Here is a 20,768-nt window from a genome sequence, read left to right on the forward strand (position 1 = left end):
TAATTCAATAAAAATCAATTCTGACATCAATATTTATTTTAAACAATGTAAACATTTGTCATCCTAGTTTACGACAGTTGATATCAAGTTAGGGGGAAAAAAAACACCTAAAAGCAAAGAATATCTTGAGATTGAACTTTATTGCCAATGAAGAGGCAAACATAGAAAAACATCTGGCTCTGCAGAAAATTTAAATACAATAAAAATAAAAGTGCATTCTTGTGCATCCATGAATTTGAAATAAAAATAAATGAATAATAAAATTCTCAAAATGTATCTGTACACTGTACACTGTCCCTCTATTTATGGAGTAAATCTGTTTCATCTGATTTAAAATTAAAATAGAAGTAGAATTGTTACCATTGAATATTAATGCATTGAAATTGAGTACCTGAATTGCTTTTTAACCTGAATTTACTGCTTCAAATTTTCAATAGCAATTTTCACTATTTTCATATTCAGAATATAGTCATAGTCAAAATATAAAGTTTAAAATTCAATTGATAAATTTTCAGCAGCCAAATTCAACCGGCAAAATTCAGTGTCAAAATATGCAGTCTGAAATTCAATTTGAAACAGCTGAGATCCCAGGGAAAAGCAACGGATTATAGATCAAGTCAAACCAACATCCAGCCTGTTCGTTAGGGCTTCACATAAAACTGTTTTCTATAAGGTGAACAGCTGGTAACTCATCTGTCCAGCTGTTATTTCTGTTAGTCAGCTATCATCTCCAGCAATGCTGACACAATTTCAGTTTGTTTTACATAAAGACCTAATGAACAGGCTGGATGTTGGTTTGACTTGATCTAGAATCTCAGCTGTTTTCAATGAATTTCAGATGGCGTATTGTGATGCTGAATTTTGCTGGTTGAATTTGGCAGCTTGAAAATCTATCAACTGAATTCTAAACTTTGTATTTTGACAAATTTAATTTATTTCAATTTAATTTTTTAAACATGAAATTTTGATTTGGAATATGAAAAGATTGAGAAATAAAGGTGAAAATTCACTAAACATATGAAGCTTTAATTTCAGAGTAAAAAAATTCAGATACACAATTTCAATGCATAAATATGCAATGCTAAAAATTCAGTCTCATTTTAAATTCAAAATCAGATGAAACAGATTTACCTCTTGTCATCTTTGCTTTTGTATGGAAAAATAGTCTGAAATACTCATACACATGTCCTTGAAATTCAAACAAGGCAATGATTTGAAGCATTGTTAACACAGAAATGGAGGAACAAAAGGCTTCTCCACATTTCTGCAACAATTGGGAGCATTGGAACATAAAAACAGATTGTCATTTTAAAACACTACTATAGACTGAACGGCTCCCTCCGTCCTTCCCCAACATGAGCTTCGAAAGTGTATTTCCAATGGGGGGGCAGCTGAGATTGAGTGAATAAACTAAAGCGAACAGCATTGCAACTGCTACTGGTACATTGCACAGCTCATTGAGGACTTCTACCCCCTCCAAAATGATGCCCACGTCCTCTGGACCATCGTCACGCTCTGCACCTTCTCTACGAATCACAAATACTCCGTTTCCATTTCAGCTTGACTGTTGTCAACATCAGAGTCCTGAAAAAAGTAAATAAAAACATAAATATCATACAGATTAAACAATGGATTTTTTTTTTTTTTTTTTTTTTTTTTTGCTTCAAGGGACAAATGACTAAAAAAATGACAAATGACAAAAAAGCTATTTAATTAACATAATGTGTGACCAATAATTGCATTTTCTTTTGTAAGATGTAAATATAAGGACTGGAGAATAAAAGCTAAACTAGACAAATTCCCCTCGGCGGGAAATTTGGAGAGTGATACAGTGCGCAAACGCCGGGCCGTGTTGCTGACAGAGGTCAGTGTCCAGTCCTAAAAACACATTGCAAAGCTGACATTAGCATGTCAGCAAACACATTGAGAACCACCTCTGAACCACCATTAGAATGCCTTCAACAATCATTTTAGCCTAAGTTAGCACATTAGCATTAGCATGCTAACATTAGCATGTTAGCACACCAAACCGACATCAACAGGTATACCTCCAGGCACCAACAAGTTCATAGGACCTCATGTTAGAATTAGCATGTTAGCATTGTGGCTAATGCTAACAGGCCAACATCACTCATTACCTCACTAACATATGCAAGTCACCAGTAGGTAGCTTGGCTGTGGCTGGTTACCAAATCACTATAGAGCTTAATGGAGAACTGATCATTTGACTGAGCTGCACAGCTGCAGCTAAAGCTACATATGTGCGTGTATGGGAGAGGCAATCAGGCTCAGAGGTTGCCATGGAAACTTGAGGTGGCCTGATCCATGATGTCACCCACTCAGACACAGGTGCAGACACACATGCATTTGATTGGAGTCAATGAGGAGCAGACACAGAAATGTCTGAGTTTGGCCTCTGCGCACCCCTCGAACAAACGCTTCTCACACGAAGACCGAAAGTCCTATTGCCGAGATTTCTTCACCGTGAGAGCCACAAGGCTTTACTGTACACACTGATCACTTTGTTTTTCCGCTGGGGTCAAAAAAGCGGATTTTACAGCGAGTTAAAAACATGGTCGGTTTCTGTTTCTCCTGTTTTTCATTTGTATTGGACCTTATGGGCCAGGTTAGAGGCGCTCTCCTCGCTCGGAGGCTGAGAACTCAAAAACCGTAAGTCCTATCGCTTAGCCAGGCACATCGTGAGAATCAGCGCAAGCGGCACTACAACCTTGGAGAGTTTCACGCGCGTAGAGCGAAATTTGTGGTTTGGAGGAGCGTGGAAAGAAAAAATTTCTGACACTTTTCAAAGCTCCCCTCCACTCTAGCACGAACATTCCGCGCAATACTGACGCAAACCTCTCACGTGGGCGGGCTTTTTTCAGGGATGCGTCGACATTGGCTAGTGAGTTTTTGAGTGACAGTTCATTGCCCGGAAGTTGTCGCAGGAGAAAGTAATCGATCGGCGATTCTTCCAACTGCGCATGCGCATGCCCCACACGCAAACATGCAGGGCAACGCCACCAGCCCCAAAGAGACATTGTGACATTTCTGTGCAGTGGTTTACTTTTCAAGTCGATGGATGGTAAACTTACCCCTTTCCGCAACATGTCCGCCCTCCCGTCCCCTTCGTGTGGTGCTGTCATCTTCTGCAACTTCCGGAAGTAAAGATTGTAAATGCACTCCCTGCTCGCACACTACTGCCTCCTTCTGTTCTGGAGTTCTACACGCCATTTGATATCCAAAAAGCATTAGGCTCCGTCAGCATAACACCATGCTAAAATAACATTACTTAATGATGACAATTTTGAGTGTATTTCCCACATTGTATGAGTTGAAAAATATTGAAAAATTTTAGTGAATTGCTTCCTAATTATAAGTTGTGGAATTTCAATATTTCTAAGATAACACTGAGTTAATTTAAGGCAGCTGCAAATGTAATTTTTATTTTATGTAAACTTAAAACATTTAAAAACATCACTAAAATATTTTTGTGTAATCTGTTACAAAATAAGTTTTGAGTTCTGTGAACTTATTAGGGTTTACAGTGAAGGATTAGACAATTTCTTTCTACAAATAATCTGGAGACTGTTATTCACACCCTCATAACCAGTCCATCAGACAAAGCAATTCCTTGCTCTCTGACATTTATTAAAAATCCCCCTCCTGCCTCCAGCTCCACCAAAACTGCTGCCAGGATTTTGATGCAGGCTAGGAAACATAATCACATCCTTATTGTTCCAAGGCCCACATTAATACATAGAAGTGATTGAGTCTTTGTAACCAGGGCTCCTAGACTTTTGAATGACCTGCTTCAGAAGATCTGCCTGCAAACTGTGCCTCATTGTTTAAATAACTTAAAAAAAAAACACACACACACAAACAAAAAAAAACACCTTTTAAAAAATGCTTATCTGTGATTTCATTTGTTTTACTGCTTTATAATGTAAGAATGCTTAGTTTGTATCACTTTTAGTATGATTTTTTTTTGCTGTGAATATAACGTGTTTTAATTGTAAAGCATTTCATTTATATTTATATAAATAAAGCTTCTTTAAAAATCTTTCATTTCTGTTTATCTTATCGTTATTATTTCCAAAAAATCATTTTATGTAGTTAGAGTACTAAACCTGAGAGCTTTTTATACCCTGTTCCTTCATAATGTAGCACATTCTTAGAACCAGTTTGCCGTTGTAAAGGGAAAAGCTGTAAAAAAAACAAAAAAACAAAAAACATAACAGACTAGTGTGGACTAACAAAACACTGCTTTAAGGAATTAACTATGTAATTATATTGTGTTAGTAATAAATCACAAGGAATGAATTACTTTCTGAACGCATTACAGAAAACATCAAAAGTGTAGAATGGACAGCAGTGCCCCATCATCTGTACATGTTGAATCAGGTAGATAAGATAATAAAAGATAATAGAAGATAAAAGACAAACACTTGACTCTCAATCCCTTCTTCACTCCTCTGTCCCCCTCCACCTTTCCATCTCTCTCAGCCGTCTCTCCAAGATCTTCACCTGCTCCTCGAGGCGAGCGGTTTTATCAGCTGCATTAGAGTCCCTTGAAGTCCCAACGCCCAGCAGGATGCAGACAGACACCAGGACAGTCAATCTGATGACTATGGTTTCTGTATTGACGCTATGGTCTCTCAGGATCAGTCCAAAACAGACCAAAGCTATGCTCACTTTCAGCAGCCACAGAGCCTGCCTCAGAGTGGAGGCAACCAATCGGAAGGCAAGAGAGAGCAGCCAGTAGCCAATGAGAGCCACGAGAACCCACAGCGAAACAAAGATCACACCCTCTGGGGTCACTTTGTTGATGTGAAAGCCAACTGTGGAAAGAAGGAACACAAAGACAGCACCAAAAGAGCAAAGAGATTATTTTAGTTCTACTATACTCTAATTATATTTCATTTTAATTCAATGAGGATTGCAAAGAAATTACATTTCAAGGTTTAGGTTCCTGGAAATCAAAAACTTGTCATGGATCCCACACATCTCCACCCTGGTAAAGAAAGCTCAGAAGTGACTGCATTTCTTAGGAAACTTAAGAAGGCAAAACTCCCATGCCTAGTTGTCAGCTTTACAGAGGAGCAATAGAACACATCCTGACTTCAAACATTACAAACTGGCATGGGATGTGCACAGCACAGGACAAGAAGGCTCTGTAGCGGGTGATTAAAACCACACAGATCATCACTGGTACAACCTACTGAGCATTAGTGATATTGGTGATGTGAGGTACCTGCACAGAGCCCGAAGGATAATAAAAGACAATATCCACCCCTGCCATAGCCTGTTCACCCTGCTGCCATCTGGCAAGTAATGCAGAGGTATCTGCTGCCGTAAAATCAGAGTACAGATATCCTTTCACTAGCCTTTACGTTTCAGAAATAGACTGCATGTGTGAAAGGGGCTTCATGGTACTCACCAAATTAATGCTGAAACCTGAGAACAGCATCACTACAAAAACGTCCAAGAAGTCAAGAAACATGCAACAACTAGTAGACAGACAGGTTAGAAACAAGACAATTTTACCCAGATGATCAAAACCATTTTCTCTTAGGGTCAAACGTAACATGAGCACACCTGAAATGTCACAAATGATCCTGCATTGTGCAGAGAGAGAGAGAGAGCATGTCTACAGACACAGTACAGTCTGTCAAGGTTGGAGCAGGAAGTAGGTCTTTATATATAGTTGGGCTAATTTTATTCTTCGTCTTAGTTTTTTCTTCTAAATAAGATTGGTTTGTTTCTACCCTGTCTGATCCTGTGACTCTGCAGGTTTCTGACCCATACTTGCAGGATATCAGTTATTAAATTTGTTGAGGACAGTGTTATTATTACTGATAACGTGATGGAAAGCACTAAAACATGCTGGTGATGGACAGTACAGTCTTGTGTGTGATGTTTACCTTGGAGGATTCCAGCACCCTGCAGGAATTGTGAAATGCATTGTAGGAGCACAGTCAGACTCCCAGCCAAACTCTCTGCCACCACAGCCAGAGTCTGAGAGAAAGCCTGTTGGGGGGTGTTACCATAGTTATCTCACACTGACTGCAAAGAATCGAACCAGGAAATAACAATGTATATCGTGCTAAGATAATATATTTTGCAATTCAAGTCTTCCTGGGCTACCAAGTGTAAATGAAGCACGCTGATATTAAATTAAAAAAAATGTATCTTTATGTTTCCTTGTCTGACGAAGACATATGCAAACCCATATACGTAGTAACCTTCTTCACTGAGCCGCACTCAACTGGCGTCAAACTCCATTATTTCTATCTCTCACCTTCTGTACCGTCAGCACTGTCTGCTCCCCAGCCAGCCAGCACAAGTATGCCCTTCCCTCCCCGGCCAGGTCAGCCAGTGTTGTCCGGAGATCGTGGATCATTCCGGGGCGACTCTCGAACACTTTCTCCCCCGAAACAGACAATAACAACGCGTTAAGCACGCACACGCCGCTAAAGGCTCTTTCTTTTGAAAGGATAGACCCACTGAAAGTGTATAACACTGTGTCTATCATATTGACAACATCTGAAAACACACAATGAGCGGCTAAAAGTTACATCTACAGGTGGCACAGAGGATATCCGATGTGGAAAAACTTTTTAATACGACCAAAAACAGATGTCTGCCACCCACTGGGCAGAGTGTGCAACAACTTTCCATGACGGTTTTACTTTCCTTCCCTCTGTGCCTCTTGGGCTCCTCTCATTTCTCTATTTTGTGCCTCCTCGTCTCCTCTCTTCTCCTTCTTCCTGTCAGTGTTTTCTTTGTTCTTTTCTTTTCTTTTCTTTTCTTTTCTTTTCTTTTTCTTTTTTTTTCTCCTTTTCCTTTCTTTTGTACACTGCCCAAATCTTGCACACAAACCTGGCACATTTCATTTCATAAATTAAAATGCATGGGAACAATTGTAGTAAACAAATTTAACATATATCATCTGTTATACACGGGGGGGGGGGGGGGGGGGGGTCATATTAAAAAATAAAGAAAACAAAGGTATGTACAACTTCATTTCAATTTCAATTTCAAAAATAAATCTATATACATATGATGAATGAAATTTTCTATTCATTTGCTGAGTCTTTTAGATTTTGTGCCATTTTATTCTTCATTTACAGTAAAGATTTAAGTACAAAAACAGGGGACTAAGACAGCGTTTCTCAACATGGGGTGGCGTCTGACTGCGTCAGGGGTGCCGTCAAAAAAATGACCTATTCTGACATTTCATATATAAATATATGAATGCATAAATACATTCTTTTTACATATATGTATGAATAAATAAATAAGTAAATTCATTTTAGATAAATAAATACATAAAATTAATCATCAAAATCTGTCTCACGTGCCCATTGTCAATATGACGTGTCACAGCGTCAATAGCCCACCTGGGTCAGCGCAAGGTCAGCGTGACTGCGCAGCACATCGTTTTATCATTTAACCGCCAAAATACATTTGATTTCACAAAGAGCAAGGAACAAACAACAGCATCATGCATTGTTTTCTGAGTCTTATGCACAGTCTGACTGGGTCTGTGATCCTTGGAGTTCAAGTGCACTGGAGAGCGTAAAGGACTGCTCCCTGCCCACACAGGAGCAACTGATGGAGATCAGGGAAGACTGCACATTGAAAATGAGATTTGGTGACATGGAATTGGACAGGTTTTGGATATCAGTGGGAAAAGAGTACCCAGTGGCGTCAAGTAGCACTGTTGCTATTCTGCTACCCTGCTAACTTACCTGTGCGAACTGAGCTTTTCAAGCCTGACATACATCAAGAACAAGTACAGGGGGGCGACTGAGGACTGTGGACCAGGAGCTCTGTGTCTGCCTCTCATCCATCCCTACCAGGATAGGGCGGTTGTGTGCATCGCACCAGGCTCACGTCTCCCATTGAGGGTGAGTCACACCCCCTCCTCTCTCCCCCTCTCTCTCTCTCAATTTGTGTGAGTGTGAGCGCCTGCCACTGCATGAAAAACCACATTTTCACACTTCCAGCAGCTGTAAATACAGGTATTAATATAATATTAGTACTGCTAAGAAACAATAACACATGATAACATATGTGAGCATATTTGTCAAAAACAATGCAGCTAATAAATAAAATTCAGCCCATTTTTACATTGTTGTGAAAATAAAGCGGCATTCATGGGACTCTTACCTGCTTCCTTCTTTGTCTGCTGCGAGCTGAAATCTTCACAGCTGCTGCCTGAACTGAAAGAGCTGGCTGGGCATACCTGAAGCTCCTCCACACCATCTCATCATATGCCGCTGGAAGAAAATATATATTGGTTTGAAATAATTAAGACAGGCTTCAGTAAAAACAACAACAAGAAACAACAGAAAGGGTTTAAAAGACTGCTGTCCACACCATCCATGTCTGGACTCCCAGTTAAAGTCGCCATCAAATATGACGTCACCGTTTCGTTGTGGGGCGAGTTTAGTCTGTAAAACGCAAAAAGTACAAACAGGTCATGCAACGTTTACGTTTACTTATATTCTGCAGAATATTTACTGTGCATTTTATTAACTTACCCCTGCTCAGGTTCATATCGCCTGTCGTGTCCGTCACTATTGTGCAGACGTCGCACCTTTTCCTTTAAAATACAAAATACATTGTAATGTTAAATGTAACGTGAACAATTACCAAACGTTCGGAACGTAGTGCAATAAGAGTAATAACGGTTTGGTGCCCTAAAAACTGCACAATGTGGTACTAAATGCTAACGTTACTTACGTAACTTACGCACCCGTCTCTTCGTCTCCGCAGCTGCAGTTCGGTCGAGGCTGCTCCTCCAGAGCGAGCAGTCTGGCTTTTATCACGGTCATTCTCCTCGCCAACTGCGCCATCAGCTGCGTTAGCAGCCGAGACAATCCACTGAAGGCGCTGAGCAGTTTCTTCTCTAAATTGTTTGGACTTTCTGGATATGGTCGCTCCGCAGCCAGGCCGTCCACTCGTCGCAGAGGAGTGCCTTCTGGGATGAACTGAAGACGACGTCCGGCCATTGTATGAACAGAGTTAAAGTTTAGCAGGATCCGAAACGTAACTGTTGTAATCCAAGCTCGATTTGCGTTCACAGACGCGCCGAGGTCGTTTTCTGCAGACGTGATTGCGTCAGAGGAGGCGTCCAATCATATGCGGAATTTCTCGCGAGACCAGTTTTGTTGCGTAGAATGAAAAACATGCTGTGATTTTGTAAAGTACTTTGATTTTCTATTTTTGTACCTGAATATTTTATAAAACATGTAAACTTCTTTAAAGTGACATCATCAAAAATAAAAAAAAGAAAAGTTACTTTGGTGTGTTCCCTTTTTATCCCTACTTAAAGAATCATCAGTGGACTTACTCTGCTGAAATTTTGCAAGCTAATCACACAAGCATTGTTCATCTGGTGTTGTGGTGGCAAAATGCGAAAAATTGTGACCAGTGTCTAAGAACTGTAGATGCTTTAATTTTCAGAATTTTGATTTAGCAATTTAAGTGGAAAATTAAAGACCTTTGAGAGTCAGGACACTTATCCTGTCTGTAACCTATAAAATTATTTAAACACACTTTTAAATCCTTAGGAAAAAAAAATCTTTGTATTCTGTAGGCACAGAACACACACACACACACACACACACACACACACACACACACACACACACACACACACACACACACACACACACACACACACACACACACGTGCTGTGTTTATATCACTTGTGGGGACATTACATAGACACATTCATTTCCTGGAGCCTTACCCTTACCCTAACCCTAACCATAACCACTATCTGCCTATTCCTAACCCTGTACCTAACCTAACCTTACCTAACCCGTAACCCTATCCTCAGTCTGCACCCTGAAATTTAATGATTTACTTTAAGGGGACCTGCATTTTGTCCCCATAAGGGAGGTCAGTCCCCACAATGTGACTGTGTAAACAGATTTTTGTCCCCACAACGTGATAAATACCTGTTCACACAAACACACACACACACACACACACACACAAAATCCCAATTTGCATTTGTATAGCTTTGCAGCATTTACATTTGCATTTTAACACCTCATGGTCACAGTGGCTGAGAGAGAACTTCCACGGCAATTTACAGTGACGGAAATTGACGGAAATGTGACTTTTCATCCAGTGTGCCATCACGCTGCACGCATGTAGGCCTATCTCTCTTCCTCTCTCATTGGGGATTATACTTTGTGTGTCTGTGGGGGTGTGGGTGTGTGGGTGTGGGTGTGTGGGTGTGTGCATGCATGTATGTAGGCTACAGAGGCATGGATGGAAACAAGCACTACGGATGGAAAGAAACATTCTTGCTTATCTCTGGTGCATTTACATTAATACTGTCCCATCTAAATAAACAAGACATTTGCATTTACATTTAGGCTATGCAGTGTGGTTTTAAATTGGATTTTACATTGGGATGCTGTGAGATTTTATGCACTTTTGAAAGGTGCCATGACTGAAAAAAGATTGAGAAGCGCTGGACTAAGACATGAGGAAAAGAGTCGAGGAAAGGAATTGAGGATGTACCAACTGAGATATGATAGAGGGGAAGTTCTTACTGAGGAACCAACCTCATCACTTCGATTATTTCTCCCCATTTTTCAAGTAGGTTGTGGGTCTTAAACAGAATTAAAGTGTCTCTGATAACTTGCTAAAAACTTAGTTACAAAAAAAAAAACCCTTCAACATAAAAGCATCCATATGCCTCTGTTGAAAGTCATCCATTGTCGCCTGGTTTTGACAAGGAGGCAGCAGAGAATTTGCATTAGCCGTGTGTTTGGCCATCAAGTGGTATTTCAGACTGGATGTGCTACGGTGAAAATTTAATTCACACCGACAATACACACAGATAACTTTGGTCTGGTCAGTCGACCCATCTGGCAACTTTTTGAAACTAGATTTTCCATTCAGAATCTTGTTTGCATCCATTTCGGTGTTTCACGTTTGACATCCACACAAACCTGTGGCCTACTTTTTTACTGCTAGCGAGCAGGCAAGGCCAAACACGTGCATGTGCCTATTGTTTTGTTTCTGGTTTATAATTGGATCCTGTAGTTTTTCTTACATTACTAGCAGTGGCCACAGCTTATAAAAAACTGCAAGTTCACTAGGTCACAAAGAGAAAATTCCAATTCAATTCAGCAGCATCAGTGAAACATAGATTAGATAGATAGACAGAGTAAAAACAATAAGTATATACAAAAGAGTGTAATAAAAATAAACATTATCTTAAATTATAAATTGTATTTGTGGACTGTTACATACAGGATGGATTGAACAGATTATTGCACCAATTATTGCCCAGATTATTGCACAGATAATTTACAGATAATTTGCAGTTTACTTGGAGCAGTTTTTGTTGTGTAGTCTGACAGCTGCAGGAAGGAATGACCTGCGATACCGCTCCTTCACACACTTTGGATTCATGTGATATAAGTCAAACATCTAGGATTCCCATATCATAATAAGTCTTGCATTAATTTAATTCTTTTTGGCAGATGCTTTTGTCCAAAGAAATGTATACTTTTCCTCCACGTGCACAAGAATTTGGAGGAGTTTAGAGTTCTGTGTTCCTCAAGGCCATGCTAAGTAGGTAGGGGATCTGATAGTTCCAACTTGTTCCTAAAGAATATTTACATTATTGTCCTCAAACGAGTGTCTGTTGTCCCTAAGATGTAGGTGGACTGCTGAATCTTGACCTGAGTTGGCTCTCTTGTGGTTTGAAATGCGCTTGCGAAGCAATTGTTTTGTTTCCCAAATGTACTTTGGCACTTGTACACCTGATTTGTACATTGCTTATCACCCATTCACACCATGACTTACATGACCCTAATGACTCACATGATGGCTGGGTGGGTCAATGACTCACATGTGACCTCAATGACTATCATGCAAGAGGATAAATGCCTCTTACTCTCCATCGCAGAGTAGGTCTAGAGGACGAATCGTACTGGCTATCTTCTAAAACTCTAAACTGTTGGATAGCTTGTCACAAAATTTGGTTCATACATCAATGCTCCCATCAAGATGAACTACAATACCTTTGGTGGCCACCTGACTTTTCATCTAGTCCCTTCAACATGTAGACATTTTAACTGTGTGTCCGCAGCTTTAGCTGTACTTTGTGTGTTAGTTAGCAAATGGTTTAGCACACCAACATAAGATCCTGAACATAGTCAACATTATACAAACTAAACATCTATATCTTAGCTTTGTCACTGTGTATCATGTGCGCTCAGTTGAACTTTACTGTAACTGGCTAGTTCGAGCAATCCCTCGACTCTGCGTTGTGTGTACAATGAGGACTGGAAGGATTGTTTGTCTTTGTACTGTATGCATCAGTTTTTTGTCTAACAGGAACAGAATATGCACTGGTCAGTTGGCTCACAACAGGTAGCTTACCCACAGTACACTACAAAAAAAAAACATCAAACTATACCAAACTACAGAGGTTGACTAACTAGCTTCAAAAGTGCAATATGCTGTTAATTGAACAAGTCAGCAGTTTAAAAAAGTACAGCGACCCACTCATAACTCTTCTCATTAACATTTCCATCCATCCATCCATCCATCCATCCATTTTCTATGCCGCTTATCCCTTTTGGGGTCGCGGGGGGGCCGGAGCCTATCTCGGCTGTCAACGGGCGGGAGGCGGGGTACACCCTGGACTGGTCGCCAGCCGATCGCAGGGCACATACACACAACCATTCACACTCACACTCACACCTGTCCAGATGATGTTGAAGGACCTCAGCCATCTCAGGAAGTAGAGAATGCTCTGGTCCATCTTGTAAAGGGCTTCAGTGTTCTTAGCCCAGTCCAGTTTATCGTCTGTATACACACCCAAGTACCCGTAGTCCTCTACAATTTCCACACTGTCCCCCTGGATGGAAACAAGGGTCACAGGTGCCTTGGTCCACAACCAGCTCCTTTGTCTTTGCCACATTCAGCTGGTGGTTCTGCTCACACCATGTGACAAATTCCCCACTACAAAGCTGTGCTCAGCCTCCTTGCCCTTGCTGATGAACCCACCTATAGCAGAGTCAGAGAGACAGAGATCCTTTGAAGATGGCAGGGCTCTTAGTGGTAGTTGAAGTCTGTGGAATAGATGGTGAAATGGAAGGGAGACAGGACTGTCCCCTGCAAGGCTCCAATGTTGCTGACCACTCTGTCTGATGGACAGTCTTGCAGGTGCACATATTGTGGTCTGCCAGTCAGGTGGTCAACAATCCAGGACAAAAGGGTATCCACCTGTATCGCTTTCAGCTTCTCACCCATTAGAGCCAGCTGGAAGCACTGAAGAAATAAAAAAAAACAAAAAAAAAACATGACCCTCACAGTGCTTGCTGACTGGACCAGGTGGGCATAGGCATGGTTGAGAAGGTAAATGATGACATCCTCAGCTGTCAGTCTGGGCTAGTAGGTGAACTGGAGGGGGTATAGATGGAGATGGAGCGGCCTCGAAATTCTCCTAATTTCATGCTGGGGCCCTGGCGGGTCCGTGACCGGTCCCTGCTCTGCAGTAGGCGGGTTCGTGACTGTAATGAGATCCCCCGCGATGACGTCATTGGCGCGGGGCCAACTCGTAACGCCCCTAAGCTCCATTTGCGGAAACTACCTGCACTCGCTCGATCAGTCCACCAGGAGGAGCAGTCATTATTACCGTGTCAGCTTTGCTGAGTCGTTCATTGGATCTGCACATAGCCTCCACCGCTGTAAGAAAAACTGCTTGTCTAGTAGAGCACCCTGTGCAGTTTTTTAAATATAATTATGCTTAATCATCCACATTATTGTAGTGCTCGTTCACAAACTTCTTGGATCTGCTCATCTGCCCATCCTGCCTTTTCCTCCACATCTCTCTCCACCTTTGGAGAGGCTCCCAAGTAAGAGTGTAAGAGTGGCCTTGGGTTGGAGTTGCTCCATGATGATTCTCTCCAGGGTCCTCATTATGTGGGAGGTCAGTGCCACTGTTCTGTATTCCTTGGAGCTGGAGCTGGGACACAATGTCTTTGACACAGGAATGAAGCAGGACATCTTCCATAGCCCGGGAATCCTTCAAAAACTCATAGTTGCTCATAGTGAAGATCGGTGAAGCACCCCAAATAGATGGGGGGCACAGGCTTTAAGCACCAGAGGGCTGACATGAGTGAAGTTGCTTCAGCTGCCTCAGCCTTGTGTTGCCTTGACCTCCTTCCCTTCCCTTGAGTGGCAGATTGAGTCCCCTCCTTCCTTCCAGTGGAATTAACTGGCCGCGGGCTGAGCTCAATCAGCCATCAGTGCACTGATTGCAAGGCGGGACCGCTCACCTTTATATCAAGGTGTGTTAATGCTGCTCTGGTTCCTCTTCCTAACTTGGTGTGTTTGGTGTGCCCTCCGGCGTTTTGACATGCTGGCTGCACTCATGGCACTTTCTGGTGCCGCACATCTATTGCGTGTGTAACTGGTGTAATATTGGCTGTTGTCCTCGCTCTGCAGTGTGGCTGCTGAAGAAAAAGAAACGTACTTTTTATTATCATATCACATAGAGTAAGATGCACACTACACGCCATGCTTCCCGTGAAATTTTCTCTGCATTTACCCCATTCTCGGTCTGTCGATCCTCCATGGCAGACCAGGAGCAGTGGGCTGCCAGCTGCCAGCCGATGCTGGTGCCCCGGGACCAGTTCACCTTCGTCACCATTGGTCAGGAGGTCTTCTTGCATGTTTTTAGTGGGAGTTATTTAAGCAAACCCTGGGTGAACATGGGGAGAACATGCAAATTCCACACAGAAAGGCCCACTTTTTTCCTCGAGCAGCAGGCACCGAAGGCATGGTGGAGGACACGCCACCAGCGCCCACAGCGGGATTCAAAACGGGGACCTTCTAGCTGTGAGGCGACAGTGTTACCACTTGTGCCACCGTGCTACTCAGGCCCCTACACACAGTAGATCAAAGTTGGATCATAGTTGTTTGGTCATTTTAGAATTAAGAATTGTTTATAATATTTATTTTGTTGGCAATAAACCTTGGTACGTCTATTTTGGATTGGATTTGTCTCTGTCAATGTGTTAGCGGACCTGTGAGCCTTATTCTTGGTGTCCCTGTTAAGGGTGAAATCACTACTCTCTGGGGGTGACATTCCCCTCGGTGGCGTTGTCGACAATACACTTCCATCCCTTGGTATATTTGCCGTTTCCAACTTGCCACACTTGTAGCCCACAAAACTTACGTCCACACTCCTCTGGGATTTTCAGTAAATTGCAGCACCATCAATTAATCCCGGCTGTAAACAATAGCAGTGCCGCAGTGTTGTAGTGCAATGGTGGCTTGAAAATCAGAGAAAGTAAGTCTTAGTCTAAAGTATACCAGCCACCAGAAAAGTGATTAAAACGGTAGTTTTTAGTTCATTTTTACCCCAAGGCCGTCGAACAGGTAAATTCACCCATATCTGAATTTGATTTGATAGTGCTCAGATGAAAAAACAAATACACAGCTTGCATACTGTAGGCACATAATACATGTTTTTCTCAAAATGTCACCTTGGTGCAATAAAATGTGCACTTTGGAGCCATGCAGTGTGCAAGCTGTTTTTGTGATTTTATGATTTACTCACTTTCAGCGCAGCACCTGCCCTCTTTGGTTAGGAAATGTATTCATATGTCTGCTTGTTTACTCCAGTATAAGCCCAAGAGATGGATAAGAATTTTACTTTAGTCTGTCAAGCTGAGAAAAATAACAGCGACTCCAGAGGCCACGGAGGTACTGCTGTTGACATCTGAAGGTTTGCTCTGTTGTTCTTGTGACAGGAGGTTTCAAAAAACATCCAGCAGGTGGCAACATTGGCCAATTCATAATACACTCCAGATTCAAATGAGACTCTAGGGTTTGAAATGTGGATTGTAGATACACAGACTGTCTAACCATCCCTGCCTATGATGACCTCCCAACAGTTCCACTGAGAATGTGATGAGCATAGTTCATCACAGACGTACCACGTGTGTGGACCTGACCTCATCCATATTTACCTTTATATGTTATTTATAGTGCTGTCAGGCGATTAAAAAATTAATCTAATTAATTACAGGATTTGTAATTAATTAATCTAATTAATCGCATTTTAATCTCATATCTGCTAAAGGTCCCCAAATAAAGAATTTGAATTCTAGGACATTACAATTCACTGACATTCACATTACAGCTGGTGAATTCTTTTCATCACTGTAGTTCTCGACGGTAGCTGGAAATTAGAGTCAGATGACGCTATCCGAAACGCCTCTTTTAGGCCCTCGTCTTCCACGATTGAAATCGGCCTGCAATCAGCAGCAACCCACTTTGCGATTGAGTTTGTCAGTTTTTCTGTCGTGGCTTTGCTCATTCGTTTTCCTGGGTGGGTTGGCGGAGCGGCACTAGCAGCAACTACATGTTTAGCATTTAAATGATAATCCAGGCTGGAGCTGCTACGGTGATAGGAAAATTCTTTTTTACACAAGGTACAAATCACTGCGTTCTTGTTAATAGTCCCGTCTTTATTCTTTTTATAAATAAACTTGCTGTTCAAAGGTCCAAGTAGGCTTGCCTCGCTCTCCGGTGTCGCATCCATGTCTGTTGTCACCCTGCTTTTGACTAGTGGCGCAGGTAGGATGCAGCCTACGGGTCACTCAAAGGGCCAAATTTAAAATGCTTGCGCATTGACTTGCCACTCATGATTAATTGCGTTAATTTTTATAGCGCGTTAATTTGCAGCGTAATTAATTAATTAATCTAATTAACGCGTTAAACTGACAGCCCTAGTTATTTACATTCTAATATTTTTTAAGTCTATATTTCAGCTTTTAATTTATAAATAAAATCTCTACATTTTATTTTATTCTATTTGTATTTTATGAACTATGCTTAGGTTACATTTCTATTTACTGTTTTAGTGTCAGAAGTTGGACAACATGGTGCTAATAAGATGCAGAGAAGTCTGCGGAAGTTTGGATCAATAAACTACATTTTTGACTGTGCGATGAGAATGTGTATCAGATAACAGTGCCATAAGTATGAAAAGAACAACAAATCGGTCATGGACCAAGAAGAGAGGTATATTAATATTCAAATAAGTCCTCATTCAATGTTCCCTGCCACCTTGAATTGTGAGTACATTTGGTCTTGATTTAGTTACACAAGTCAAAAGAAGATACTCTGCACTGGCCCAGGGACCTGGAGCATGGTACAGCCACTACACATTGCTTCATGGGATACTGTTGAGGGTAAAACTCAACACCCAATACTGATTCATCTTTTTTCAAGCAGGCTGATGACAATCAACATAACAGTACTGAGCCTTTTCATGCAGATCAACTTCCTTCTCATCAAAGTAGACAAAAGGCAAGGCGAGGCCATCAGAGGGACAAGGCCAGAACCAGGTCCCTCAACAGAGAGGGAGCAAGAGAGAAAAAGGAAATAGAAACATAGTATAGCCACTAGATTTTTACTATTCTTAGAGCATGTCCTGTGTTTGTCCTGTGAATGGTGTCAGTAGGATGTGTTGTCTGGGCACCATGAATGTCTAGAAAACATTGTAATCCATCCAATTGCTCTTCAGATGCTTTGGTTTAGACCAAAGTGGAAGACTGACAGACTACATTGCTTTTGAACCACGCTGCAAGCATGGCTGAAAAATAGGCAAGACAGTTGCTGTGTCATCAGCTTATCTGCAGTGCTGTTTGGGAACAGTTTCGTAAATTCAGTCTTTACAGGAATTTGTGATGGTGTAATCACAAGAATGACTGTTATGCCAGACCTTGCATTATTTTGAAAGCTTGTAATCTTGCCCAATCTTTGCAATATTTCAGCAGAAAATGGTCAAATTGTAAGAATACTTGAAAATTGTCTTATTGTCTTTTTGCATAAAAGCATACATTCCAAAAACAAACAATATCTTTTCCCCCACATCAGCAAACCTAAACCACAAACTTTCACACACTCACAATGTAATTTGACAATATTTATCCCACTGAACCACAAGTTTAATTAATATTTATGCGCATATTTTATTTTGTATAAAATAAACAAATATATATCAAAGAGTTAAAAATAAATGAACGCATTCTTTTATAACATTCTGTCAACAATCTAGTAAAAGAAAAATAGTGCATATGATAATATGTACTTCGTGCCATACACACATCTGTTCTAAAACTTATAGACTGAAGAAGACTGCAACAACAACATGAAAACATTTTCAAATCAAGAGGGAGAAGTCAGAGGACTCTGTGTAAGAACATGCAGCAAAGTGCCGCAGTGTCAGTGAAGTGAGGTTTCCTCCTCTTCTTCTTCTTCCTCACCTGCATTTAGAGTTCTTCACATGCAGTTAGGTTTCCTCCTCATCCACAGTGAAGTTTCATTCTCATATGCACTTGGTCGGTGTTTTGACAAGTCTGTGCACTGCAGTGCCACTGATGCTCAATTGGTGCAATTCTGGTCAAGATTAAGTACAAGTTGAAAACACAGAATAACTGACTGTATAAGCAGCCTTCTCATTTTCATATCTCATGGCTAGAAAAGCATCTTCTGATGGTTTCAATAAAGAAGAGAACAATCTCTTTCTCTATTGATGTATCAGAATTTCTTTGTTCTGCCTTTCCTTCGTCTCCTGTAATTCCTTTGTAAGTTTGTCATATTTGAATTATTAAGCCAATGTTTAAGAGTTATTTCCTCCATTCATTCTTTTCTTTTTTCTTCTATTATAGCTCCATGTTTATTAAAGTTGGCTGACATTCAAAAAATAATAATTTGAAAGCAGATGCTCCTCAGCTGGTGACATGTCAGGTAGTACAGTGGGTAAGACATACATACAAGTAGATACACAGATTCAATTTGAACAGGTAAATCAGTCAGATGATGAACGATGATAATCTACACCATCACCTCAATGACTACTGGTCCAGTGATTCATCAGTTCAGGTCAGGGGCTATGAGTGTTGCGGGGGTTGATGGAGCAGCTTCAGTAAGAGACTGTAAAAAACAAAAACAGATGATCATCATTCATGTCAACACTTTGGGCATCTTACTCTTCATTTTATATCAGATGTTTGTCAGCAGTAAGATGCATTTAGGTACACTGAAAAAAGGCTCATTTTAAGCATAGGACACCCATGTCTGCTCATAATGATGAACTGTATTCAGTCTTGAAATGTGGACACTGGAGGAGACAATCTATTAAATGGAACACATCTCAGTGGATGATTAATTTTTATTGATAATTAAGGCTGATATTGGCCAAAACTATTGGAATTTTGGTAGGTTAGGTAACTAACAGGTTTGGAAAGAAGTTGGGTATTTAATTTCCTGGAAGGAGCTATGTAATTTCATATTATAGGAGAAAAAGAAATTTTCCTGAAAGATCAATTTAAATCCATATCAATGTTTATTCCTTATTTATTTATTATTACTGACTTCATACTCCATATATGAAGAAGATTTATTTCCCATTGCATGTTCAGCTCTTGAACACTGCCTTTATTTGTACAGTGTGTTTGATAAGATAAGATTAAAAACTTAATTGATCCCACGCAAAGTATTAAAAAGCAAAAATAGCAAAGACAGTGCATAGAAGGGTCAAGATTAGGAGGATACAGAATAAAGAATTTAAAAAATCAGCAATGTATATTGTGATGACTGCTCCTTATCTGCTCTGTCTGGTGTTCCTGCTTGTTTTGTTTCTCCTCCTCCCCATTTCAGGAAGTAAGCAGGAAGCGGAGTGACTGTCATCAGGAAGAAGTAGTTCACCTGGGCTGTGGGCTGAGCCACCTTTCAAAAGCTATATAGTGTAACATTGCACAGTTGAAAAGACTGCACAAAATATAGTGGATTAAGATTAAGATTTACTTTATTGATCATTGCACACACATGCTACAGGGGGGACTGCACACACGCCATGCTTCGTGAAATTATTTTCTCTGCTTTTGACCCATCTTGGTCCATCGTTCCTCCGATGCCCAGGGACCCATCCTTTTTTTGTCACCATTGGTCTGGTCATCAGGTGGTGATCTTCTTGCATGTTTTTAATGGGGGTTATTTAAAGAGGAAACCCTGGGTGACCACGGGGAGAACATGCAAACTCCACACAGAAAGGCTCCCTATTTCCTCAAGCTGTGCTACCCAAAAATTTGAAGATATAATGTGAGCGCAATGTGAGCATATACAGCAGGAGTGTCCAAACCTTTTTCACTGAGGGCCACATATGAAAAAATAAACAAACAGCTGGGCCACTCACTGGATGTGAGGTGCATATTGCCTCACCTAGTTTATTTAAGTTAGCAAAATCAATCAGCCTATACCGCAGCTTCTCATGAATGGGTTATTTTTAGAACAAAAATGGTTGCCAGTTCATATATATATATATATATATATATATATATATATATATATATATATATATATATATATATATATATATATATATACACGCACACACACACACACACACACACATACATACATACATACATACGTGTGTGTGTGTGTGTGTGTGTGTACATATATACATATATATATGCAAATAAGTTGTTTGGCTTGTTAACAGATCAACTAATATTTGTTTAAAAATGCCACCAACATAAAATGACTGCATTTATTACTGGCCTGCATGATGACTGGCAGGTCGAGAGTCAGTTTGATGGTAGAGTTTCGAAGGACATCACAGAGATGGTCGTCTGTCATTTTGGTTCTCAATCTGCTCTTGTTAAGCGTCATCAGAGAAAATGTTTGCTTACATAAGTTGAGC

At 40.7% G+C, this 20,768-nt stretch overlaps 2 protein-coding genes across 6 annotated transcripts in view; both read right to left on the bottom strand.

Annotated features, from left to right (window-relative positions):
• Positions 1 to 3,419: 3,419 nt before the first annotated feature.
• tmem109 (transmembrane protein 109) lies at positions 3,420 to 9,117 on the bottom strand. Of its 4 annotated transcripts, none has more exons than XM_070989745.1 (8): positions 8,749 to 9,117; positions 8,547 to 8,608; positions 8,383 to 8,456; positions 8,173 to 8,282; positions 7,752 to 7,977; positions 6,299 to 6,420; positions 5,922 to 6,027; positions 3,426 to 4,838 (listed from the first exon to the last, which is right to left on the bottom strand). In XM_070989745.1, exons 5-8 carry the CDS (start codon positions 7,780 to 7,782, stop codon positions 4,465 to 4,467), a joined length of 633 nt encoding a protein of 210 aa, XP_070845846.1. In that variant the 5' UTR covers positions 7,783 to 7,977; positions 8,173 to 8,282; positions 8,383 to 8,456; positions 8,547 to 8,608; positions 8,749 to 9,117; the 3' UTR covers positions 3,426 to 4,464. The 4 variants fall into 4 exon arrangements, with proteins under 4 accessions (XP_070845872.1, XP_070845846.1, XP_070845854.1 ...); XM_070989753.1 differs by having other exon boundaries at positions 7,752 to 8,012; XM_070989762.1 differs by having other exon boundaries at positions 7,752 to 8,012; positions 8,762 to 9,113.
• An 8,898-nt stretch (positions 9,118 to 18,015) lies between these two features.
• tmem176 (transmembrane protein 176) overlaps positions 18,016 to 20,768 on the bottom strand; it is a 36,785-nt gene continuing 34,032 nt past the window's right edge. The window contains exon 7 of one of the 2 annotated variants that reach the window (XM_070984787.1): positions 18,016 to 18,997. In XM_070984787.1, coding sequence (XP_070840888.1) covers positions 18,938 to 18,997 — 60 coding nt within the window. In that variant the 3' untranslated portion in view covers positions 18,016 to 18,937. The remainder of the gene's footprint in view (positions 18,998 to 20,768) is intronic. The other variant, XM_070984794.1, reaches the window with a different exon arrangement.

Source organism: Chaetodon trifascialis, chromosome 2, assembly GCF_039877785.1.
Source record: "Chaetodon trifascialis isolate fChaTrf1 chromosome 2, fChaTrf1.hap1, whole genome shotgun sequence".
In the NCBI taxonomy this organism is placed as follows: Eukaryota; Metazoa; Chordata; class Actinopteri; order Chaetodontiformes; family Chaetodontidae; genus Chaetodon; species Chaetodon trifascialis.

Bases quoted from the DNA above. Each gene is read 5' to 3' on its own strand.
- tmem109 (XM_070989771.1), bottom strand. From the start codon at position 6,532: ATGATAGACACAGTGTTATACACTTTCAGTGGGTCTATCCTTTCAAAA. The intron at 6,028-6,298 runs GTGAGAGATAGA...ACCCCCCAACAG, and splicing joins CAGTGCTGACGGTACAGAAG to GCTTTCTCTCAGACTCTGGC. The intron at 4,839-5,921 runs GTAAACATCACA...TTCTTTCCACAG, and splicing joins GGGTGCTGGAATCCTCCAAG to TTGGCTTTCACATCAACAAA.